The sequence below is a fragment of the Panulirus ornatus genome, chromosome 19 (genome assembly GCF_036320965.1).
Source record: "Panulirus ornatus isolate Po-2019 chromosome 19, ASM3632096v1, whole genome shotgun sequence".
Lineage (NCBI taxonomy): Eukaryota > Metazoa > Arthropoda > Malacostraca > Decapoda > Palinuridae > Panulirus > Panulirus ornatus.
Window position 1 is genome coordinate 10,483,499 of NC_092242.1, and position 27,106 is coordinate 10,510,604.

General features: G+C 41.6%; 1 protein-coding gene across 3 annotated transcripts in view; it reads left to right on the forward strand.

Annotated features, from left to right (window-relative positions):
- The window catches only part of LOC139755385 (uncharacterized), a 150,009-nt gene that overhangs the window by 116,239 nt on the left and 6,664 nt on the right, over window positions 1–27,106 (forward strand). For 2 of the 3 annotated variants that reach the window (XM_071673629.1, XM_071673630.1), the window contains 6 exons: window positions 10,167–10,385; window positions 11,539–11,636; window positions 17,873–18,002; window positions 22,539–22,633; window positions 24,332–24,446; window positions 26,662–26,797. In XM_071673629.1, the coding sequence (XP_071529730.1) occupies window positions 10,272–10,385; window positions 11,539–11,636; window positions 17,873–18,002; window positions 22,539–22,633; window positions 24,332–24,446; window positions 26,662–26,797 (688 nt within the window). In that variant the 5' untranslated portion in view covers window positions 10,167–10,271. The other variant, XM_071673631.1, reaches the window with a different exon arrangement.

Sequence of the window (27,106 nt, forward strand, 5' to 3'; positions counted from 1 at the left end):
AGGGCAAGGCGCCCGTAACACCCAACCCTGGATACACACCTCCAAGATGATGCCTCTCCCAACCCTGGATACACACCTCCAAGATGATGCCTCCTCCCCAACCACATACTCCTCCAAGTTGATGCCTCCCCCAACCACATACTCCTCCAAGATGATGCCTCCCTCACCCACACACTCCTCCAAGATGATGCCTCCCTCACCCACACACTCCTCCAAGATGATGCACCTCTCTCACCCACATACATCTCCAAGATGATGTCTGTCTCACCCCACATACTCCCTCTCCCGACACACTACCCAGTCCAACCAACCACCTGCCATGGGTTACCTAACCTTCCTCACCAGAGCGTGGAACTAAGACCCAGCATTTTCAGAGGCGCTAGACACACGGGGCACAGCGAATGAGAGAGAGACATACTCAGTGGTTGTTTTTTAAGACATTTACCCTCGGGGTACATGCAACACTTGGCTCACCAGAGTATTCCACCGGTAAACCTACACCCAGTTCACTTAGTGTTGTGAGGAGTGAAGGGTTCGCGAGACATGCAACAGATGGGATGTTATTAGAATAAACACAGACTCCTGCTTCGACCTGGATACATTGACGGAGATTATGTAGTTCTTGCGGGGAAAACAGCAGGAAATTGACAATTACTGATGTGACAGTCAGTATGTTCCCTGTCTACTTTTTATGTTATTGTTCAAAGAGATTGTTTCATATTTGGAAAATGTCTTCATTCAGGCCTGATATCTTACTTCATTCAGGCCTGATATCTTATTTAGGCCTGATATCTTATTTCATACAGGCCTGATATCTTATTTCATTCAGTCTGATATCTTATTTCATTCAGGCCTGATATCTTATTCAGGCCTGATATCTTATTTCATTCAGGCCTGATATCTTATTTCATTCAGTCTGATATCTTATTTCATTCAGGCCTGATATCTTATTACATTCAGGCCTGATATCTTATTACATTCAGGCCTGATATCTTATTTCATTCAGTCTGGTATCTTATTTCATTCAGGTCTGATATCTTATTTCATTCAGTCTGATATCTTATTTCATTCAGGCCTGATATCTTATTTCATTCAGTCTGATATCTTATTTCATTCAGGCCTGATATCTTATTTCATTCAGGCCTGATATCTTATTTCATTCAGGCCTGATATCTTATTACATTCAGGCCTGATATCTTATTTCATTCAGTCTGATATCTTATTTCATTTAGGCCTGATATCTTATTTCATTCAGTCTGATATCTTATTTCATTCAGGCCTGATATCTTATTTCATTCAGGCCTGATATCTTATTACATTCAGGCCTGATATCTTATTTCATTCAGGCCTGATATCTTATTACATTCAGGCCTGATATCTTATTTCATTCAGGCCTGATATCTAATATCAGGAAGGTCACGTCTCCTTAAAGTGAGAAGGTCATTGACACCTACACAATCCAAGTCTTATCAACACGACTGATTAGCTAGCCATAACCCTACGTCATGTTCCCAGCCCTGTATCACTCGCCTGGCCGTGTGTGTGTGTGTGTGTTGGGGAAGAGCATTATCATGTGGAGTTGGTTCCCGTCAACTCTGGTTAGTGCCATAATGCCAGGTGACACCCGTGTGCCCTTTCAAGTCCATGAGAAGAGTCGAAGGTGAACCACGTCTCCGAAGATACGAATTTGGTAGAAAGAAAATGGGAACAGCGTCAGTAATCATTAGAGACGTCCGATGTATTTAGGATATATATATATATATATATATATATATATATATATATATATATATATATATATATATATATATATATATATATTTTTTTTTTTTTTTTTTTCATACTATTCGCCATTTCCCGCGTTTGCGAGGTAGCGTTAAGAACAGAGGACTGGGCCTTGCAGGGAAAATCCTCACCTGGCCCCCTTCTCTGTTCCTTCTTTTGGAAAATTAATATATATATATATATATATATATATATATATATATATATATATATATATATATATATATATTTATTATATGGATAGATTATTGTCTTTTTTGACATATGGAAGCCGCCCCGAGCCCAGATGGAGGAACGTAGAGAGAGAGAGAGAGAGAGAGAGAGAGAGAGAGAGAGAGAGAGAGAGAGAGAGAGAGAGAGAGGAGAGATGGGTTATAAGAAACAGCCTGACCTGACCCGTCTGTGTCTGGTGCACAGAGACGCCTCATTTGGAGACATATACACTCTCCTCCGTGACCGACGGAGTGTGTCATAGTCAAGGTGAGGGAGGGAGGGATCATGGGCTCTCCAAAGGTCAGATCAATTATGACGCTTCCTTGGTCACGTTGTCTGTGTGTGAAAGGTCGCGTGAGCCTGGCGTGTGTAGGGGTGGGTTAGGGTGATGTCGGCGAGTGAGCAGACTTTATAGAAACAAAAAGAAAGATGTAGAATACCATCATAATTTGGGTCGTGATTATGAATATAAAAGAGTGGGACGTTGGAGAATGAGAAGAAACTGGGAAACGAGAACGTAAATAATGTAAGGGAAAAAAATGTTGAAAAATGAAGAAAAAAAAAAAAGATTATACGGAACCATTTTAGGTAACGTAGGAATGACTCTGCCTAATGACTAGGTTGTGTGTGTGATAGAGAGAGAGAGAGAGAGAGAGAGAGAGAGAGAGAGAGAGAGAGAGAGAGAGAGAGAGAGAGAGGCCAGACTGTAAACATGACAGTACTACTGATTAAGACAAATGACGTTATTGTAGGTGAATACAAGCTGTGGGTTATATATATATATATATATATATATATATATATATATATATATATATATATATATATATATATATATATATATATGTACAGGCTTCCACGTTGTCGCGGTTAGCGCGCTACTGACCATGAATCAGCGGGGGCCCGCATGGGTTCAAACCCTGGGCGTGGCAGTCGGTTCACAGCCAGTCCCAGATGTTCATCCTCCCCTCGAGCCTCCTCATTGAATGGGCACCTGGCCTAGGCTGGAGTGTGTGCGTATATGCATACCCACTTATAGGAGTAAAGACGTGATACATACACGCATATTCACTTCACTATACATATATACTTCAGTATACATATAGTATACTTCTGTATACTTATAGTATACTTCAGTATACACGTAGTATACTTCAGTATACTTATATACTTCAGTGTACTACCTCCCTATAATTCCATTATAACAGCTGCTACGAAGACTTCCGTTAGTAAACCAATGACTTGACTTTGATGTGTGGTGGTGGTGGGTGTGTGTGTGTGTGTGTGGAGGCAGAGGCTGGGCGGTGGTATGATGTGTGTCGGAGGTGTGTCTCGTGGTGTGTGTGTGTGTGTGTGTGTGTGTGGGGGGGGGGGGGGGAGACTCGCCTCCCTCCGTCACCCGGCATTACGCTCGAACATATCCCTACGTTACGAGACCTGCTCTCCCTTCTCTCTCTCTCTCTCTCTCTCTCTCTCTCTCTCTCTCTCTCTCTCTCTCTCTCTCTCTCTCTCTCTCTCTCTCTCTCCCTAATATTCTCAAATATTCCAACCGAATTCATGCTATATCTTTTTTTTTCTTCAAATGTTGGTTTTATGGTTACCTCTGTGTGTGTGTGTGTGTGTGTGTGTGTGTGTGTGTGTGTGTGTGTGTGATATCACGGGTTCGAGACCCATCGACCCTTACTGGTTCAGCGCCTCCGATAACCGAACCAATGATCCTTGTCACACACCCACTCAGACTGTTTCTCAGTTCAGATGAAGAGGACCAAATAAACTCCCCCCTCCCTCCCAACTCCTCCTTCCGTTTTCTGTAAACAGTGATTGGGCTGTACCCTCCCTACTAGCGCGACTGTAACCACCATCTGTGCCACACCCTCCCTACCACCATCTGTACCGCAGCGTGAGGACACGACTGGCACCATCTGTGCCACACCCTCCGTACTTCTACGACTATGACTACCATCTGTGCCAGACACCTCGTACCACCACGACTATGACTACCAGCTGTGCCACACTCTCCCTACCACCATCTGTACCGCAGAGTGAGGACACGACTGGCACCATCTGTGCCACACCCTCCGTACTTCTACGACTATGACCACCATCTGTGCCAGACACCTCCTACCACCACGACTATGACTACCATCTGTGCCACACTCTCCCTTCCACCATCTGTACCGCATCCTAAGGACACTGCTAGCCCCGCCTGTGCCACACCCTCCTTACCACCACCTGTACCTCATCGTGAAGACAAGACCGGCACCATCTGTGTGCCACACCATGAGGGGCAACGTGCCCTTTGGCTCTACTACACACCAGACAGCGTTTTAGCTGATGTGCAGCAGATGGCTATAGCGTCGTCCGGGGTTGTTGACGCCAGATGGTGTCTCCCCCCCTGGTGTGGGGTGTGGGGGTGACCCAAGACCCCACAGTGCATCTCGATGTAGGGAGCGGGACACACACACACACACACACACACACACACACACACACACACACACACACACACACACACACACATCTCTACTGTCCACGATATGGATGACTCATAGTTTAATGCCAACACTTGGATAACCACCAGGGATAGCTTGGTGCCAACACTTACAAAGCCTCCAGGGATAGCTTGGTGCCAACGCTTGTATAGCCTTCAGGGATAGTTTGGTGCCAACACTTACAAAGCCTCCAGGGATAGCTTGGTGCCAACGCTTGTATAGCCTTCAGGGATAGCTTGGTGCCAACACTTACAAAGCCTCCAGGGATAGCTTGGTGCCAACACTTACAAAGCCTCCAGGGATTGCTTGGTGCCAACGCTTGTGTAGCCTTCTGGGATAGTTTGGTGCCAATACTTGTAGAAGCTTCGGGGATAGTTTGGTGCCAATGATTGTATAGACTTTAGAGATAGTTTGGTGCCAATACTTGTAGAAGCTTCGGGGATAGTTTGGTGCCAACGATAGTATAGCCTTCAGGTACAGTTTGGTGCCAACACTTGTATAATCTCCAGGGATAGTATGGTGCCAACACTTGTATAACTTCCGGGGATAGTTTGGTGCCAACACTTGTATAAGCTCCAGGGGTAGTTTGGTGCCAACACTTGCATAGCCTTCAGGGATAGTATGATGCCAACACTGATACAGTCTCCAGGGATAGTGTGGTGACAATTCGCACTTCACCTGCAGTAAACATGTATTCGTGTTAGGTCAGGAACAAAAACTTGGAAAAACTTAATTTCAAGAAGTTCCCAGTCCAACAAATTCTTTTTGAACTTACGAGTCTCGTGGATGTAAGTCACACACACACACACACACACACACACACACACACACACACACACACACACACACACACACAAGTATAATTGCTGAAATGTGTTTAGAGCAGGAAGATCACTTAGTAAGGGAGCACTTAGAGTTTAGAAATAGCCTTACAGAAGGTCAGCGTGAAGGCACACACCTTAAGAGGTCACATGAGGGTAACGTGGAGGGGAATTATAGAGCTTAGGAGTATCTTGGGAGTAGCTTGAACGTAACTGGAGACTGGACGTACTTTGAAGGTAGTGAGGAGAAAAGTATAGAATGTAATCTTGATGTCATTTGAAAGTACTTTTAAGGGCAACTGTAGAGTCTGGATGGTGTTGGACTGAGACGCAGTCAATTTCATACCTTGACTACAGTTAGATGGTTTATTGCCGGGGGGGGCGAGGCGGGCTCTGTAGAGTGTGGAGATGATATGAGAGACTTGCTGAGTGAGCCACAGCCTTTGGGGATATCCTGAGACAAACATACGTAGAGGCAAACCACAGCTCTAGAGACTGGGTTGGGGTGGTTCCTTAAGGCTCGAGGCAAGAGAAGGTAACATGGAAGCAACAGGGGACCTTGGAAAGCCACCTTGAGCCCAGGTGAGGGGTAAGCTAGAGAGAGCAGTTAGAGAGGAGAATCAAGAGAGCCTTATAGAGTCGGTAGGGGGAAGAAGGGAAGCCAGTAGTGGAGGAAGAGGAGGGAATGAGGAAGAGTGGGAGGGTGAGCGATGTGGAGTGGTGTCGGGCTGAGGAGGAGCAGCGGGAACAGGTCGGGTCTGGTTGGTAATGAAGGGGAGCCATCGAGTCAGGCGGAGAGAGCGGTGGAGTAGTAATAACCACCAACCATCCCCAGTGCTCGCTCGCTAATACCCGGGTCTTCATTACCTACCACTTGAACCCACTGACAACCCCGATATTGGTTCCCGGCTGCGCTGCTGGAGCGCCCTACCGCTGCTCTCCCCCCTCTCCTTCCTCCCCATTCCCACCGCCACTGTTACCAGCTAGGGAGAAGGAAGGAGGAGGAGAGGAGGAGGAGGAGGAGGCCAGGCCGTAGCTGCGAAAGCCAAGGCGGGAGCTGAGAGACTCGGACCCGAAGCTAGGAGGGAGGAGGGAAAAGTCAGAGCTGTGATGGAAGAGTGAGGTAAAACCTGGGGAAGTCGAAGTGGCGTTTGAATGAAAAGCCAGACTGAAACTGAAACAGTCGTCACCCTGAAACTCAAAAGAGTCAGTCGAGAGCTGAAGAAAATCAGAGAGACGGAGCTGGGCAATTCAGTTGCCATAGCTGGACTTGGACTGAGGCAGTGAAGCTGCGACACAGAAACCCGGGGCAGAGCTAGGAAAGACAGGCGGGAGTTGGAAAAGTCAGGTTGGATATGATGCCAAATTCAGGTGTGAATAGAAAAACGCGGGAAGGAGAGCTAGAAACGTCAGACCAGGATATTTATAGATATTGTGTGTGTGTGTATATATATATATATATATATATATATATATATATATATATATATATATATATATATATTTCTTTTTCTTTCAAACTGTTCGCCATTTCCCGCATTAGCGAGGTAGCGTTAAGAACAGAGGACTGGGCCTTTGAGGGAATACCCTCACCTGGCCCAATTCTCTGTTCCTTCTTTTGGAAAATTAAAAAGAAAAACGAGAGGGGAGGATTTCCAGCCCCCCCGCTCCCTCCCCTTTTAGTCGCCTTTTACGACACGCAGGGAATACGTGGGAAGTGTTCTTTGTCCCCTATCCCCAGGTATATATATATATATATATATATATATATATATATATATATATATATATATATATATATAAGTAGGGATTAAGGGTCACATGAGTAGAATTATGCGCATTAATTTCAAATGCGGAAGTGCTGCAATATATACATTGTACTGTGTCCCGTTCAGGACCAAAGCATAATGTCATCGCTCGTCAGTGTAAGGTAGGCTTCGTACCTAGTTGAATGACTGCCTGAGACCAAGAACCCACAGATGAACTGCTCTTTTTCCCTCCACTCTATCAGCCAATCAGCAGCCGCCTCTCCAGCGCATTTGACCTCGTACGGATCGTTAAGGAACTGGTGAAAACAGGCGGTTTCTGCCCCCAACGTCTTACCGTTCCTAGGCGTCGGTGACGAAGGTTCGTTACAGCCCGGACCTAAGCGCTGCCCGCTGCCCGGAGTTACTTCCGACTGAAGGATACACATATCACAGTTGATGGTAAAGACGTTGATCAGGACAGTTTCAGTCGTATCTGTTATCTCTGAGACAAAATACCCCGTCATATGGGAATGATGGGAGAACATAGACTAAACGGAAGAATGGGATTTGTCCCGTACACAGCGGCTTTAAATAGAACATTTCCCCAGTGGTGTTCACCAGAGAGAACATAAAACGATTGCATATTTCATCGGGGGGAAGAACATGGGTCAACATTGTATATATATATATATATATATATATATATATATATATATATATATATATATATATATATATATATATATATTTTTTTTTTTTTTTTTTTGAACCGTTAGCCATGGGTTGGTGGTTACCTGGGAGGTATTATAGGCAAGCGTGAAGCCCTGACGGAGATCAAGCTGGGAGACAACGATTCTGAAACCAATAATCGACTACCGATAGCCAGAGAGCCACTCCACGATCTCGTCTACACGCATCTGACGAGAAATTTTGAGGCTGCGTCTGGGGGAGTGAGTGCGTCCCGTCGTCGCGCGCACTCGCTCTCCTCTCCCAGTCACTCATTGCGTCCTCACAAGTAGCGAGGGGGCTCTGTGCTCAAGGGCCGCCTCTTATCTCATAACCTCGTGCTCCCACTGGAAACTACTGATTGGCCGTTTCAAACCCCCGGTTGCCGAGCGCCGATTGGTCCGTTTGTACTTGTTGCCATCCGATAATTGGCTCGTGCGGTTTTCCTGTAGTAACTGGTGTGTTTTGGTGACGGAGGATGACGTCTCACGAGGCCGTCGACGCCGGCAGGCCGTGACAGTATTGCCATAACGTGACGGGTTAGACAGTTGACATTGTCATGCCACAGTGTTGACACTGTCATGCCACAGTGTTGACAGTGCACCCATGACACCGTTACACACACACTACGCCCATGACGATACATATATATATATATATATATATATATATATATATATATATATATATATATATATATATATATATATATATATATATATATATATACACATATGATTTATGTATGTATATCACACAAAACCCGTGACCTCATAAAGGTAGAGACACCACTAGGAAATGGAAACAAGAATCTTGTCTGCTTTCGTGTATTACATCATGTGAGGAATAGTTGCTAGTCCTCTGAAGACGTGGCAAAACATGAAATCGCTCAGGATTCTCGTATTACTTTTTCTTAGAGGTGTTTCTGCATATATATATATATATATATATATATATATATATATATATATATATATATATATATATATATATATAGATAGATAGATAGATAGATAGATAGATAGATATTGGAAGAGTATGAGGACGGTGAGCAGGGAAGGGAGTCCTAGGGCCCGTGAGAGAGGGCAAGACAGTGTGGATGGTTTGTTGTGAAGGCCACGTGAAGGCCACGAGTTGTAAGATGTAATGTGAGAAAGTATGTTGGTGGGGATGGTAGGGATGGTCCTGGGTGGTGGTCGGGATGGTCCTAGGTGGTGGTGGTAGGGATGGTCCTATGGTCCTGGGTGGTGGTAGGGATGGTCCTGGGTGGTGGTGGTAGGGATGGTCCTAGGTGGTGGTGGTGGTAGGGATGGTCCTGGGTGGTGGTAGGGATGGTCCTAGGTGGTGGTGGTGGAAGGGATGGTCCTGGGTGACCATAAGAATACTCGCCAGTGGTCATAACTTCTCCCCTCTATCCCTCGGAGTGTTTTGATGATCGATCTTTCTGTTGGTTCTCCTAGGTCTTTCTACACCCATAGCATTCTTACCCTTACTAGCCATCTCTCTCTCTCTCTCTCTCTCTCTCTCTCTCTCTCTCTCTCTCTCTCCCACTAGGCTTTTTCTTTTTATCCTTGATAATCAGCTCTGGGAAACAACTTGTACACATCATCTCCCTCTTCTCTTGTTTCTGCTTCTCTCTCGTGAAAAAAAAAAAAAACGCCTTGTCAAGATCTCCAATCAAGTTATGTCTTTTGAGTCAGTTTGCGAAGTTAAACTCCCTTAAGGGAAACCTAACTTCTTTTCCTCTCTCTCTCTCTCTCTCTCTCTCTCTCTCTCTCTCTCTCTCTCTCTCTCTCTCTCTCTCTCTCCTGAGCACTACGGTACAGGTGCGGTTAAAGCTGCCAAGGTACCCTTGTGTTCGGAGTTTGCAAGCATTTCTTTATGATTAATGGGGCTGGCTGTAGCTCCAGCAAAATTATTTTAGTGCGCGGGGCACAGGTGCTATTAATAGATGTATATAATGTTTGTTAAGGAAGGCAATTTATTCCATGGTCTGAGATGGTATGTAGTGAGGAAAACTGACGCCATGAGTCGTATTTGATCCCAATTGCAGTACTGGATTGCTTTTCTGTGGTGAAGAATTTCGTAATGTTGTTTTGACGTCACCAGGTTATGGATCGGTGAAGAGATGTAGGTTTTACAAGTGGTCTATTTCTGTTAATTACTCACCACTTATCACAGTAACTCCTCCTCCTTCTCCATACAGGAACATCCCAGTCTTTCCCCATGTTACCCTCCTTTATCTCCCAAGACAGCTAGCGACGACCCTGGAACCTACCTTACTCCTGTCTAGTGTGTTTTTCCATGGTCCTAAGGGCCGTGCCTGATTCCTTCCCTTCCGCGCCTCACCAGCCTATATGATCTTTTCTCCCGCCCGTCAGGTCATCTGTAACGGCGGGGGCCTGGTGACGGTGCCGGAAAAGCTGCCTGATACGGTGGAGGAGCTGAGCTTCGCGAGGAACGCCCTGCCCGCCCTCACCACCGACATGTTCCGGCGGTGGCGGCAGCTCAGGGTTCTGTCCCTCAACGATAACCAGATCAGGGACATCAAGCCCTTTGCTTTTAGGGGTCTTGGACACCTCAAGGAGATCTCCATACAGGTGAGGCATAGGAAAGTACGTAACAACATACAGTTGAGGCACAGGAACAATGATGACGTACAGGCGAGGCCTCAAGGCTGCCGAGGGACAGGAACCACAGCGATATACAGATTTCTGCTCTCGTGTGGGTTTGGTGAAAGACTAGTGAAGAAACTGGGAGCATTTGTAGTAAGGCGCTGTAACGACATTAATAATTTGTACCTGTGTTACCGAAGCATCAAACTCTTAGAAACCTTTTAAGATAAAAACCGCGAGCAAGGTAAAGGTTGCATGAAATAGTGGATCTCGGTAGGAATGAGCCCAAGAAGTCCAACTTTGTGATGATTAATTCTTGGCCATCGATCTGGACATATAATATGGATGGAGACGCAACTTTTAAACCCGCGGGTGAAGTAACAGTTGAGGAGTGTGTTAAGGTGTTGCTGCCATTGGTGAAGAGGCTTTACATTTTGGCTGTGCACTGTGTTGATGGTATAGACTTGGATATAAGACGAGAAATTTGATAGAGACGCACCACTTTGTCAGGATCCACCACACTCCATTTACTTCCTCTGTAATCCACCTGAAGCTAATTTGAATCTCAAAATCCCGACAAAGCCATCACTGGCGGACATCTATTTACCCCAGCTACCAGACATGAGTGGAAAGGCGCTTGCTGTTGATGTCAGCCACTGCATAGATGTCTGTAAGGAAAGCACTTGTAAAAGCATTTATCAGGTTCTCATTATTACTCTCTGATCATCAGTAGCAGTAGAATGATCTTTATCAGTTAGAATTCTTATTGTAACTGATTATGCTGTATTAGGTTCATTGTTTTTATCAGTTTCCATTATGATATTCGTCTTCAGTGATAGACTAGACATTGCATAGCTTATATGCGATTCTAACGGACAAACAGTAGGGACTTCTTATATAAATGCATTGACAACTTAGGCAGGCAGACGGAGAAACAGGTTTTAATCACCCTTAAAAACAGGTCTTAATCACCCTTAAAATTTAGGGAGGTACCAAGCAGACACTGACAGGTGCTCTCATAGCAGGACTGATATGAGATAGTTTCTCTCTTCCTCGTCCCTCCCCAGTTTATCATCTTGCCCCGAAATTAATATATAACGGGTACAGTTAGTGTAGGTTCTTATTTTCCTCCTTGCAGAACAACCCGCTGACTGAGCTGCCGCAGTTTTCCTTTGCGGGGCTCGAGAACGTGAATCAGATTAACCTGTGCAAGAACCGCATCGAGATCATCCATCCGTGAGTACCCTCGAGTCACATCAGGTCAGGTTAAGGTCCAGGATGAATAAAGGTTAGAAGTAGGTTAAGGGCAAATCATAATGGTTTGGTCAGATTGAGTATGTCATTTACATACAGTTTAAGTGCATGTCAAGTACGGAAAGTCAGAGTTTGTTTTGGTCAGAACAGTTAAGATTAACCTTCATTAAAAGTTAGGTCTGTAGTATGTAGTGTTGATACCAACCACGGTTGAATAAATGGCAGTAGCATATATATATATATATATATATATATATATATATATATATATATATATATATATATATATATATATTATTTATATATATTTATTTTATATTTTGTCGCTGTCTCCCGCGTTAGCGAGGTAGCGCAAGGAAACACGAAAGAATGGCCCAACCCACCAACATACACATGTATATACATACACGTTCCACACAGGCACATGTACATACCTATACATTTCACCGTATACATATATATACATACACAGACATATAGATATATACACATGTACATAATTCTACTTGCTGCCTTTATTCATTCCCGTCGCCACCCCGCCACACATGAAATGACGACCCCCTCCCCCGTGCATGCGCGCGAAGTAGCGCTAGGAAAAGACAACAAAGGCCACGTTCGTTCATACTCAGTCTCTAACTGTCATGTATAATGCACCCAAACCACAGCTCCCTTTCCACATCCAGGCCCCACAAAACTTTCCATGGTTTACCCCAGACGCTTCACATGCCCTGGTTCAGTCCATCGACAGCACGGTGACCCCGGTATACACATCGTTCCAGTACACTTTATTCCTTGCACACCTTTCACCCTCCTGTATGTTCAGGCCCGATCGCTCAAAATCTTTTTTTTACTCCATCTCTCCACCTCCAGTTTGGTCTCCCACTTCTTGTTCCCTCCACCTTTGACACACACACACACACACACACACACACACACACACACACACATATATATATATATATATATATATATATATATATATATATATAGAGAGAGAGAGAGAGAGAGAGAGAGAGGGTGAAGGAGGGCAAGGAATAGAATGAATTGGATCGATGTGGTATATCGGGGTTGACGTGCTGTCAGTGGATTGAATCAGGGCATGTGAAGCGTCTGGGGTAAACCATGGAAAGCTGTGTAGGTATGTATATTTGCGTGTGTGGACGTATGTATATACATGTGTATGGGGGTGGGTTGGGCCATTTCTTTCGTCTGTTTCCTTGCGCTACCTCGCAAACGCGGAAGACAGCGACAAAGCAAAAAAAAAAAAAAGAAAAAAATTATATATATATATATATATATATATATATATATATATATATATATATATATATATATATATATATATACACATGTGTATTGTTGGAGTTTTTAAGAACAAATTTTTAGGAAAAAATGGAGGGTCAACCTTTACATGGGTAATAGTTTCGTTAGGTTGAAGTTCCTGCAAGATGGGAAGGGCTAGGAGGAACTTTTAGTTTCACACATGAAAAATATTTACCAGTTACTGCAAGTAAACAATGGAAACGTAAAATATGTACAAATTAGTAATTAGAAGCTGTGCAGTGCCTTCAGCAGATGAAGCTCACCAACTTACAGTACGTTAAGTTACAACGTGCTTTCAATAGTCTGTGTCGAAATTCTTAGCTGAGGCTAATTTATCTTATCATATACGATATCATAGTACCCATAGATCCAAAACAAAAAAATGCTGGTGATGAAAACCTTTTTTATTTTTCCCACAACCTATGTAATTCAATAACCTTGTCATCAACTTCTTGTGACACACTCCACCACTTTAACTTGCAGCCATGGCCACTTGTTACACTCTCCTCTGTTAGCAGGTCTGTTTTTCGGCATATGCTTATGTTGTGCAGAGAGCTTTCTCGTCTCTAACATTTATTTTGGATACCTCATCTCCCTTGAAGCTGCACAGTTGTCAGTCTGTTCTGCATATTCAATCACTTGGAGCTTGAACTCTGCTGTGAACTTTCTTCTTGAATCCATCTTGAAGAGAATATGGGTCAAGCACGTTAGGTCTTTCTTGGTGGGACAGTCACGCAGATATTTGTATTGGTATTTGTTTGGTCTTATGTATTTTCAAAAATGAATACTTGTAAAGTAAAAGTACCGTAACATTGTACTTTATACAAATTTGTCATTTCTGAAAATAAGAAGCAAGACAATAAGAGCATAAAAACAATTTCAGCGTACAATAATATTAAAGGCTGCTTAGAAAGGGCCGATGCAAAGGCAAAGATATTGTGTGTATATAACAGTGGTGTAGTACATTTCAGGTATATGGTGAGGGAGGTAAATTGCTAGAAGCAGTGAAAAGTTTTTACCAAGGATGTAAGGCATGTATACGAGTAGGGAGAGAGAGAGTGATTGGTTCCCAGTGATTGTCAGTCTGTGGCAGTGGTGTGATGTCCCCATAGTTTAATTTGTTTATGGATGGGGTGATTAAGGAGGTAAATGCAAGTTTTGAAGACAGGGACGAGTGTGCAGTCTGTTGGGGATGAGAGGGCCTGGAAAGTGAGTCAGTTGCTGTTCGCTGATGGTACAACGCTGGTGGCTAATTCGGGTGAGAAACTGCAGAAGTTGGTAACTGAGTTTGGTAAGTGTGTGAGAGAAGAAAGCTGAGAGTAAGTGTGAATAAGAGCAAGGTTATTAGGTTCAGTAGGGTTGAGAGGACAAATTAATTGGGAGGTAAGTTTGAATAGAGAAAAACTGGAGGAGTGAAGTGTTTTAGATATCTGGGAGTGGATTTAGCAGCGGATGGAACCATGGAAACGAAAGTGATTCACAGGGTTGGGGAGGAGGTGAAGGTTCTGGGAGTGCTGAAGACTGTGTGGAAGGCAATAGAGTTATCTTGGAGAGCAAAAATGGGTATGTTTGAAGGAATAGTGGTTCAAACAGTCTTACATGGTTGCGAGGCATGGGCTATAGATAAGGTTGTGAGGGGAGGGTGGATGTGTTGGAAATGAAATGTTTGAGGACAATATGTGGTGTGAGGTGGTTTGATTGAGTAAGTAATGAGAGGGTAAGAGGGATGTGTGGTAATAAAAAGAGTGTGGTTGAGGACAATATGTGGTGTGAGATGGTTTGAGCAAGTGATATATTTATTTATTTATTTTGCTTTGTCGCTGTCTCCCGTGTTTGCGAGGTAGCGCAAGGAAACAGACGAAAGAAATGGCCCAACCCACCCCCATACACATGTATATACAAACACGTCCACACACGCAAATATACATACCCTATACATCTCAGTGTACGCATGTATATACACACACAGACATATACATATATACACATGTACATAATTCATACTGTCTGCCTTTATTTATTCCCATCACCACCTCGCCACACATGGAATAACATCCCCCTCCCCTCTCATGTGTGCGAGGTAGTGCTAGGAAAAGAAAACAAAGGCCCCATTCGTTCACACTCAAGTCTCCAGCTGTCATGTAATAATGCCCGAAACCACAGCTCCCTTTCCTCATCCAGGCCCCACAGGAACTTTCCATGGTTTACGCCAGACGCTTCACATGCCCTGATTCAATCCATTGACAGCACGTCGACCCTGGTATACCACATCGATCCAATTCACTCTATTCCTTGCACGCCTTTCACCCTCCTGCATGTTCAGGCCCCGATCACTCAAAATCTTTTTCACTCCATCTTTCCACCTCCAATTTGGTCTCCCACTTCTCCTCGTTCCCTCCACCTCCGACACATATATCCTCTTGGTCAATCTTTCCTCACTCATTCTCTCCATGTGCCCAAACCATTTCAAAACACCCTCTTCTGCTCTCTCAACCATGCTCTTCTTATTTTCACACATCTCTCTTACCCTTACATTACTTACTCAATCAAACCACCTCACACCACATATTGTCCTCAAACATCTCATTTCCAGCACATCCACCCTCCTGCACACAACTCTATCCATAGCCCACGCCTCGCAACCATACAACATTGTTGGAACCACTATTCCTTCAAACATACCCATTTTTGCTTTCCGAGATAATGTTCTCGACTTCCACACTTTCTTCAAGGCTCCCAAGATTTTTGCCTCCTCCCCCACCCTATGATTCACCTCTGCTTCCATGGTTCCATCTGCTGCCAGATCCACTCCTAGATATCTAAAACACTTTACTTCCTCCAGTTTTTCTCCATTCAAACTTACTTCCCAATTGACTTGACCCTCAACCCTACTGTACCTAATAACCTTGCTCTTATTCACATTTACTCTTAACTTTCTTCTTTCACACACTTTACCAAACTCAGTCACCAGCTTCTGCAGTTTCTCACATGAATCAGCCACCAGCGCTGTATCATCAGCGAACAACAACTGACTCACTTCCCAAGCTCTCTCATCCACAACAGACTGCATACTTGACCCTCTTTCCAAAACTCTTGCATTCACCTCCCTAACAACTCCATTCATAAACAATTTAAACAACCATGGAGACATCACACACCCCTGCCGCAAACCTACATTCACTGAGAACCAATCACTTTCCTCTCTTCCTACACGTACACATGCCTTACATCCTCGATAAAAACTTTTCACTGCTTCTAACAACTTGCCTCCCACACCATATATTCTTAGTACCTTCCACAGAGCATCTCTATCAACTCTGTCATATGCCTTCTCCAAATCCATAAATGCTACATACAAATCCATTTGCTAAGTATTTCTCACATACATTCTTTTAAGCAAACACCTGATCCACACATCCTCTACCACTTCTGAAACCACACTGCTCACCCTCTCAATCAATACCCTCCCATATAATTTACCATATATATATATATATATATATATATATATATATATATATATATATATATATATATATATTTTTTTTTTTTTTTTTTTTTATACTTTGTCGCTGTCTCCCGCGTTTGCGAGGTAGCGCAAGGAAACAGACGAAAGAAATGGCCCAACCCCCCCCCATACACATGTACATACACACGTCCACACACGCAAATATACATACCTACACAGCTTTCCATGGTTTACCCCGGACGCTTCACATGCCTTGATTCAATCCACTGACAGCACGTCAACCCCTGTATACCACATCGCTCCAATTCACTCTATTCCTTGCCCTCCTTTCACCCTCCTGCATGTTCAGGCCCCGATCACATAAAATCCTTTTCACTCCATCTTTCCACCTCCAATTTGGTCTCCCTCTTCTCCTCGTTCCCTCCACCTCCGACACATATATCCTCTTGGTCAATCTTTCCTCACTCATTCTCTCCATGTGCCCAAACCATTTCAAAACACCCTCTTCTGCTCTCTCAACCACGCTCTTTTTATTTCCACACATCTCTCTTACCCTTACGTTACTTACTCGATCAAACCACCTCACACCACACATTGTCCTCAAACATCTCATTTCCAGCACATCCATCCTCCTGCGCACAACTCTATCCATAGCCCACGCCTCGCAACCATACAACATTGTTGGAACTACTATTCCTTCAAACATACCCATTTTTGCTTTCCGGGATAATGTTCTCGACTTCCACACATTTTTCAAGGCTCCCAAAATTTTCGCCCCCTCCCCCACCCTATGATCCACTTCCGCTTCCATGGTTCCATCCGCTGACAGATCCACTCCCAGATATCTAAAACACTTCACTTCCTCCAGTTTTTCACCATTCAAACTCACCTCCCAATATATATATATATATAAATATATATATATATATATATATATATATATATATATATATATATATATATATATATATTTATATTTACCATATATATATATATATATATATATATATATATTTTCTTTGATAAAGTGTCTGTTTAAGACCTGTTTATCACACCACATGATTTGCCTCATATTTATACTTTAATATTTGAAAATGGAGGCATCAGTAACCTTTACAGAACAATTAAATGCAATTGCTTTAGTTATAATTGATTACAGTCTTCCATCCAGCATTGGGAGAATGTCAGACTTTAGCAGGTGCTGCTGAAATCACCAAAATCCTTCCTTTCATTAGAAGATGTGAGTCAGACTTACAAACTTTGCTTTGAAAGTTGTGTGGCACTGGTAAATAAATGGGAGGAATTTCACGAATTAGGATCTTGTTGTGGACTGGATTTTGGCTGTGGGTTTGAACCCTTTCCCTGTCTCAAATGTGGATTCATACCTGTGCTCTCCATACCTGGAGCTTATGTTATTGTGTTTCAGGTACGTGTTGGCTGGCAGCAGGAATATTGGCATGATCCTGCTTCAGGAGAACCCATTGCTCCGGGTGAGGCCGCGAGCCTTCTCAGGCCTCCGGACTGTTCAATTTCTCTATCTGCCCTCCTGGGTCAAGGTCAGTGTCACCACATGCTTCCCTCATGGGTTAAGGTCAGTGTCAACACCTGTTGCCCTTCTGGGGTAGTGTCACAACTGGGCAACACGACAAGGTTACCATCACATTGTGAAAAAAAAAAATTTGCTTGGCCCAGGTTTCTCACTGTTCATCATGCTAGGTTAGACCAATTTGCTTAATCTGTGATAATCTGTAGCCCTCCTCAAACAAATGATGAATGGGTTGACATCAAAAGATTTTTTTTTTTTTTTTGTCGCTGTCTCCCGCGTTTGTGAGGTAGCGCAAGGAAACAGACGAAAGAAATGGCCCAACCCACCCCCATACACATGTATATACATACGTCCACACACGCAAATATACATACCTACACAGCTTTCCATGGTTTACCCCAGACGCTTCACATGCCTTGATTCAATCCACTGACAGCACGTCAACCCCGGTATACCACATCGCTCCAATTCACTCTATTCCTTGCCCTCCTTTCACCCTCCTGCATGTTCAGGCCCCGATCACACAAAATCTTTTTCACTCCATCTTTCCACCTCCAATTTGGTCTCCCTCTTCTCCTCGTTCCCTCCACCTCCGACACATATATCCTCTTGGTCAATCTTTCCTCACTCATTCTCTCCATGTGACCAAACCATTTCAAAACACCCTCTTCTGCTCTCTCAACCACGCTCTTTTTATTTCCACACATCTCTCTTACCCTTACGTTACTTACTCGATCAAACCACCTCACACCACACATTGTCCTCAAACATCTCATTTCCAGCACATCCATCCTCCTGCGCACAACTCTATCCATAGTCCACGCCTCGCAACCATACAACATTGTTGGAACCACTATTCCTTCAAACATGCCCATTTTTGCTTTCCGAGATAATGTTCTCGACTTCCACACATTCTTCAAAGCTCCCAGAATTTTCGCCCCCCTCCCCCACCCTATGATCCACTTCCGCTTCCATGGTTCCATCCGCTGCCAGATCCACTCCCAGATATCTAAAACACTTTACTTCCTCCAGTTTTTCTCCATTCAAACTCACCTCCCAATTGAATTGAATATTTTATAAGCTGAATTTGCATTTAGGCAGAAAAGGTGGATTTTATAGATTAGGCTTAGAGAGCACTGCGGAGCTAACTGTGCTTATTGGGTGGTGATTCTTGCCTCAGCACTTATGACTGAATCTGATTATGCCACCTGTAGCTGATATAGAAGACTACAGAGAATATGTCAGATGACATGAATCCATTCCAGTCACAAACCTGAGGAACAAAAGAACAACCTCATGTAGGCTTTTATCTTTATGCAGGGGAATGGACTGTCATTGCTGTATTCCTAACATGAAAGTAAGAATCGTCCTGATGTCTTGCTTATGCACTCAATCAGGACAAGTGTGAGCTCTCTAATCCCATATCTAGGTTCTCATTAGGTTAATTGGTTTCAGAACTGTACCCTGAAGTAGGTTATAACCATAATGCATTGATTTGTTGCAATACTGAATTTTACATTTTCTGTGGATTTTTGAGTACTACCTGTCTATACTGAAGTACTTTATAGCATACAGTCAGCACTTGAATACCCAATTAATAAAATTTTTCCTGTAACCCAGTACGTTACATAGAAGCAGTTGGTTAGTTGGGCATTAGGCCCACCAGCTGTCGTGATCAATAAGGTCAAGATAGTATTATCACCATCTAAAAAAATCTTTTGGCATCTTTTTCAAGCGTTCTGGATAACTCTTAAGGGACAACTAACTCTTGCTGTGTATGTTTTACAAGTGATGGAACACTTTTTGCAAATTCAGACAAATCGTTAAAGGTTTCATGGTGTAGTTATAATGTCTAGAAGCTCCAGTGCTTTTTACCATTCCCAGTATAAGGTATAGTACAAAAAGGCTAAATTTGCATGTACGCTTTTTTTTTTTTACAATGTTTTCTAAACTAAAGATTCTCCTGAGAGAGTATCTCCTGTAGTATGAAGTCTCTCCCAATGCCTGTCTCAGATAGGCTATGAGAGAAAACTTCCATCTTCACATGCATGTCGACTGTATTTAGTTGCTTTAATTTCATTCAAATCAAATTGACCCTCATTTGCATATGTTAATTAGATTATCAGTTTTATTAGATTATCAATTTTCCAGCTGTAGTAATATGAGTGAAAGGGAAATATTTGTAGTAGAATACAGTGTCATTTCTTTATAGTTAGATTTTTTAAATATCGGTACATAATTATGACTGGGAGTTAACTGATTTTTATTTACAGCGGAATTTTGCTTTTATTGGAATCATTAGGCCTCATGTATGATGAGAGTGTTTATGGTCTTAGAATTAGGTACTGAAGATTCTTCAATTGATGGTAGAAGCTTGACTTTGATGGCTTGGCAGTTTTTATGTCTAAACCACCCAACCTTTGGAATCTACTAGAGTTTTTCAACATGGCTGTAAAGGATTTCCGAGGTAGACAGGCCTGTAAATTAAGTCGTAGTGAAAACAACTAGTGATGGAATACACAAAAAACTGGAAATCCTCCCCTCTGGGTTTTTTTTTTTTTTTAATTTTCCAAAAGAAGGAACAGAGAATGGGGCCAGGTGAGGATATTCCTTCAAAGGCCCAGTCCTCTGCTCTTAACGCTACCTCGCTAACGCGGGAAATGGCGAATGGTATGAAAGGAATATATATATATATATATATATATATATATATATATATATATATATATATATATATATACTGGGGTCGACGTGCTGTCAATGGATTGGGCCAGGGCATGTGAATCGTCTGGGGTAAACCGTGGAAAGTTTTGTGTGGCCTGGTTGTGGAAAGGGAGCTGTAGTTTCGGTGCATTACACATGACAGCTAGAGACTGAGTGTGAACGAATGTGGCCTTTCTTGTCTTTTCCTAGCGCTACCTCGCACGCACGCTGGGGGAGAAGGGTGCCATTTCATGTGTGGCAGGGTGGCAGCAGGAATGGATAAAGGCAGCATGTATGAATATTTACATGTGTATATATGTATATGTTTGTGTATGAATATGTATGTATATATTGAAATGTATATATAGGTATAAGTGCATGTGTGGGCATTTATGTATATACATGTGTATGTAGATGGGTTGGGCCATTCTTTCGTCTATTTCCTTGCGTTACCTCGCTAATGCGGGAGACAGCGACAAAGTATATCAAATAAATGTAAAATGTATGTATATATATATATATATATATATATATATATATATATATATATGTATATATATATATATATATATATATATATCCCTGGGGATAGGGGAGAAAGAATACTTCCCACGTATTCCCTGCGTGTCGTAGAAGGCGACTAAAAGGGGAGGGAGCGGGGGGCTGGAAATCCTCCCCTCTCAATTTTTTTTAATTTTCCAAAAGAAGGAACAGAGAAGGGGGCCAGGTGAGGATATTCCCTCAGTGGCCCAGTTCTCTGTTCTTAACGCTACCTCGCTAACGCGGGAAATGGCGAATAGTTTGAAAAAATATATATATATATATATATATATATATATATATATATATATATATATATATATATATCGCTACCTCGCAAACGCGGGAGACAGCGGCAAAAAAAAAAAAAATATATATATATATATGTATATATATATATGCCCATATACATATGTATACATACACATACACAGACTTACATAAATTCACATGTACATACTCATACTTGCTTGCCTTCAGCAATTCCTGGTGCTTCCCCACCCCACAGGAAATATTATTGCTGCACCCCTGCTTCAGCGAAGTAGCACCAAGAAAACACAAAATAGGCCACATTCATTCACACTTAGTCTCTAGCTGTCATGTGTAATGCACTGAAACCACACCTCACCCCACAGACCTTTCCATGGTTTACCCCAGACGCTTCACATACCCTGGATCAGTCCATTGACAGCATGTCGACCCCAGTATACCACAACGTTCCATTTCACTCTATTCCTTGCACGCCTCTCACCTTCTGTATGTTCAGATGCTGATCACTCAAAATCTTTATCACTCCATCCTTCCACCTCCAGTTTGATCTGCTTTTCCTTGTTCCCTCCACCTCTGACACATATATCCTCTATGTCAATCTTTCCTTATATATTCTCTTTATATGTCCAAACCATTTCAACACACCCTCTTCTACTTTCTCAACCACATTCCTTTTATTTCCACTCATCTCTCTTACCCTTTCATTACCTACATTCACTTGCTTAATATTTCTTCAAGGCGAGTTATTCAAATGAGTTCTTATGTGAAACAGATTGACTGTCTGTAGAACGTTGAATTTGTGAAAGGAGAGTTTTGAATGCATAAAAAAACAAGTAGTCAGCTTTTATGAAAAAGCTATATTAATTGTTTCTATCCATTTATTGCTTCCTGTTATTATTACTTTCATTCCCAATTTTAACGAGATAGTCTCGTGATTTAATAATTGATACAGAAACATCAGTTGCGGTTGACCAAAGCTGTCGAAATCTGATTTCTTGTACACGCTATTCAGTTGTCTGTCTTTCTTCTTCAGGTAATAGAATCTGATGCCTTCTACGACCTTGAGGGTGTTGGTCTTCTGCGTCTCCACAGTTTAGACCTCCATGCCCTGAGGCCACACACCTTCAGGTTGGTAATAGGTTTACCAGTCACTGTGCACAACCATCTGATCCAACTCATGTTGACTGAATCCTAACCAAGGTTGCATGACCCTGCTTCAAAAGAGCCCACTTTACCTTGTTCCCTTGTAAAGTGCAAGTGAATTTCACGAATAAAAGTTAGGAAATAATGGTTATGCCCACAAATCACAGTTGTACTAAAAAATGACTTATGTGCAACTGTGGACATATCCAGTTAATCGTGGGAAAAATTTGTTTCAGTTGTTACAGATGTACAGTATGTCCTCTCAAAAAAGTGTCTATAACATAGCTAACAGAATCTTTTCCTGAGCCTAACCTAAACAAGGTTTGGTTGTTCTAGCTTTCATTTTGGTAAATATCCAGTTTAGCATTACCACTGCATGTGAAACTGGATGAACCTGTTGTGTTCCCTATACATAGGAGAGTTGATTTTGACCAGTAGTTCTGTTTATAATGATCTGACTTGATACTTAAAAGTGATTAGGAAAAATCTGTAGTTAAAAAATAAAAATTAGTGAAATGGCTACAAATCAGAGGCATTGTGAGCCCTACTCCCCTGTGAATGTTTCTAGGGGCCTTTCTGTCTTTCTTTCTCTCTCCAACCTTGTTAACAACTTACTGAAAAAGTATGAGACTTTCCCATTATAATCAAGAAAGGATTAAGTGATATTTGGAAAAAAAAAAAGGACTGGGCCCCTCATTGGATTCCAGGGAGTGACCCCGTACCCCTTTTCTACTCATTGAACTTGCTTGGAATCTACAGATCTATGAAAGCCACCTTGTTTTCCCCCATGCAACCAATATTGGCACTTATTTTGTACAATAAAGGAAAAATAAGTGCTGATATGCATGTACTGGGCATTGGATGCTTTCGTTCGTACAACAACAGTGCATACGTAAGCAGTGCACTGCTTCTCCATGTAGCCTCGCAGAGCAGAATAGAATGGCGTTTGCATATCTAAACTATTTCATTAAAATTTTTAGGTTGCTGGGGAAGTTACATAATGTTTTCAGAGGTTCTTTTGATTGTTAGAATTGTTTCAGCAATCCTTATGATGGTTTACCACTCATTTTTCTGATCCTTCTGGTCCTGTATTTGATTTTGTACACAGACTTCATCAGTGAACACACTATCACTACACACATCGAGTGACCGCCATGGAAGATAAAACTAGTTAAAAGGTAGATTTTGGCTGCTAGGGAAAGCGGGTGAACTTTTCATTGGCCGTTTTGATTCCTAGATATTTTTAACCCCACATTTTCCCATATCTTTACAGCCCTTCTCTTTACTAATGATTATTTTGGAATATAAGCTAATGCTCAAAATCATGTTTTCCTCTTCTCAATCAACTCTCCTGAGTGTAAAGCATGCACTAATACCAGTTTTATCTAAATTCATAAAGGAATAAAGCAGAGCAGCTAAACTGGGATTTTACCAAAGTATTTAACCTAAAGTTTTGAGTGAATGTACAGAAGTAATTTTTCCTAGAGTGAAGAATATGCAAGAAACAAAACCTTTACTGAAATCTAGGTTATCAGTGCTTGAGAAAATGAGTTTTAACCATGTCAGGCATGTAAATGGAAAAGTTAATTTTAACCAGCTCTGAATATTTTGTATTTCTGAAGAGGTCATGAAAGAGGCAATTTCATGATTCATTATTTTCTTTGTTGCTTTGTTGGATGACAGAGGACTCAAAAACGTGACCCAGATATCCATTCAAGAGTCTGACCTCGGGATGCTGCGTGACCTTGCTTTTGAAGGTTTGCATAATGTGGGTGAACTACGCATCCTTAACAATAAGGTGAGAAAATATGGGCTCACTCATTAACATGGTGAGAAGGAAAGCTTTGAAAGGGTGTTGGTGTAAGATTATTTCAGGGAAAGCACAAGTGTGAGAGGTTGAGAATATCAGTAATGTTGAACAAGGATCATCTATTGAGAGAGAATAAGAGGTTAAGGATGCCTACCGAAGTGACCTTGGAATAGTAGTTGAGGATGTAAATTTTGGAAAGTAATTGTGAGGTGGTCATTTGAATGGATGGTTGAGGCTCAACTGAAGGATAGAGTGGAGGAGCAAGTGATAGCTGAGTATAGGATATTAAATGTAAATGACAATGGTGAAAAAATACATATATCATGTGCACCAGCAGGCATGATTGTTGCAAATACATTTTTTAAACATGAAGATGGTATAGAACTACAAGTACAAAGGATTAAAAAGATAAATGTAGAAAGTTGGAGGAATGAGGTTGAAACTTAACTTTCAAGGCAAGTTAAAGAAGCTGAGAGGATTTAAAATTACAAGGCAAGGTTGAAATACTGTGGTGATAGTATGAATCCATAATTAGATAATTGCTTGGGGGTTTGCAGCACTGTATGTAGAGGTACAGCATGGTGGTGTGAAGAGTTAAAATAGGTTTTGAAGGAAAAAAACAGAATTTGGAAATGAAGTTCGAAAAAACTATGAATGGAGGGCAAAGAAAGCAGACTATAAAGTCCTGAACAAGAGTAGTTAAATGGATGGCATATATGAATATAAGGAACAGAAATTGTAATTTTAAGCATATAATGTGCAAGAAACTTGCATGAAGTACTGGTTTCAGTGATGGTGTCAGGAATTAGGATGATTGATAAAATATAGGAGATAAAATAAAGGATGAAGATGTGACAAGGTTATGTGGTATGAAGAAATGAGAAAGTTGTATGGATGAAAATCATTTAGGATGGTATGGTCATGTAGAACATATGGCAAATAACAGGTTGATCAGGAAGTTATAATGAGCACAGTTGAGAATATGAGAGGTAGGCTGATAACTATATTAATAGATGTAGTGAGAGAACTGGTTAAGGCTAAGAATATTGCAGTTGAAGATACTTATGAAATAATTGGGAATTGGATGCAGTGGAAGCTTTATGGATGGAGTCGGAAATGGAGAAATGATCAAAGATGAACAGATAGAAGAAAAGGAACATCATGGGAAAATAGATAGAAATGGTGCAGCTTCATTATCAAGATAAGAAATGAGCATCCTCATTAATGAAGTGATAATACTTGAATAAGGCAGACAACTGTACTACTTGAGATATATTGTAAGGACAACTGCACATTCTTAATAACTAGATGAAAAAGAGTAAAATCTTATCTTTAACCTACAGGTAAGAATATTTGTGCATCTTCATTAACCAGGTTAACAGTGTTTTAACATGATGGAAATATCTACCAATACACTTTCTTAATCAAAAAGTGAGAACAAATAAAAGTACATCTTCATTAACAGCATCAAAAGATCCGCACATCATCTGTAAGATGGGAATAAATACATATCCCGTTTATGATGGTTATAAGATTCGCACATCATCTGTAAGATGGGAATAAATACATATCCCGTTTATGATGGTTATCATAAGTAAAAGCAATTTTTCGTATTAGATGAAATTAATGTGCATCTCTAGCAGCACAGCATGAGAATAGTTGTCCAACTGCAATTCCAAGATGAAATAATTTGTAAATTATTGAAAAACTGCCAAAGTAAATGAAGATTTTCAGTAAATAGGACAAAAACAGATGTCATTAGTAGGTAAGAAAAGATAAACATTCATATTCAAATGGAAACCACAGTGCAAACTTATCAACAAGCAGGGAAAAATTGGGTATCGTAAAAATCTTTGTTCATGTACATAAAATTCAAATCCCTGAACAACAATAGTAATATGATGAGGATTGCTTTTGATCATCAGCTACAATATAAAGACACATCACTGTGTAAAGTCAGCAGCTTAATAAGAACAGTTGGGTATCATTCACAGTATGATCAGAACAGCTGATATCAGTTAAATATAAAGAATATATGTTATCAGTAGCATCTTTACTTTTCCTTAAGTAGTGGCTGTTCACACATGATGTAATGAAAACACCACTGCTGACATTGGCCCTTATGCACTGTAAAAAGATTTGTAAATGAGCACTTCTCAGATTATGTTTTGACAACAACCCACCATACTCAGTCTTCTCCTAGGTTGACATGCTTGAGTCCTTGGAGGTGCGGGAAGAGTCAAATATTGATGCAGTGATTGTGCGTGGGAACCATTTCCTGCAAGTGAGCCGGGAGAAGCCCTTCCGCATCCATGCCAATGTTCGCACTGTTGTCACAGGTAAGTTCCCTCTTAGCTTTACCCTGAATCTTATTTTCCTTTTCTGAATACTTAGTTTTCTCACTTCCTACTGAATCTTTTTGCTATTCAAAGTTGACTTCCCAATCTTTCAATAAAGTTTTCTTTTCTTCTACTTGTTCCTCTTATGCAAGCCTTACCCTTTCCTATTACCTGCTCAGTTATATCTTGGCTTGTACTCTTTTTTTTTTTCTTTTTGCCTTGGTTTTATGACTATGCTCAGCCTTTATTCTATACATTTTCATATCTTCATCCATGTACTTCTTTAAAACATATTTAAACCTGTTCATG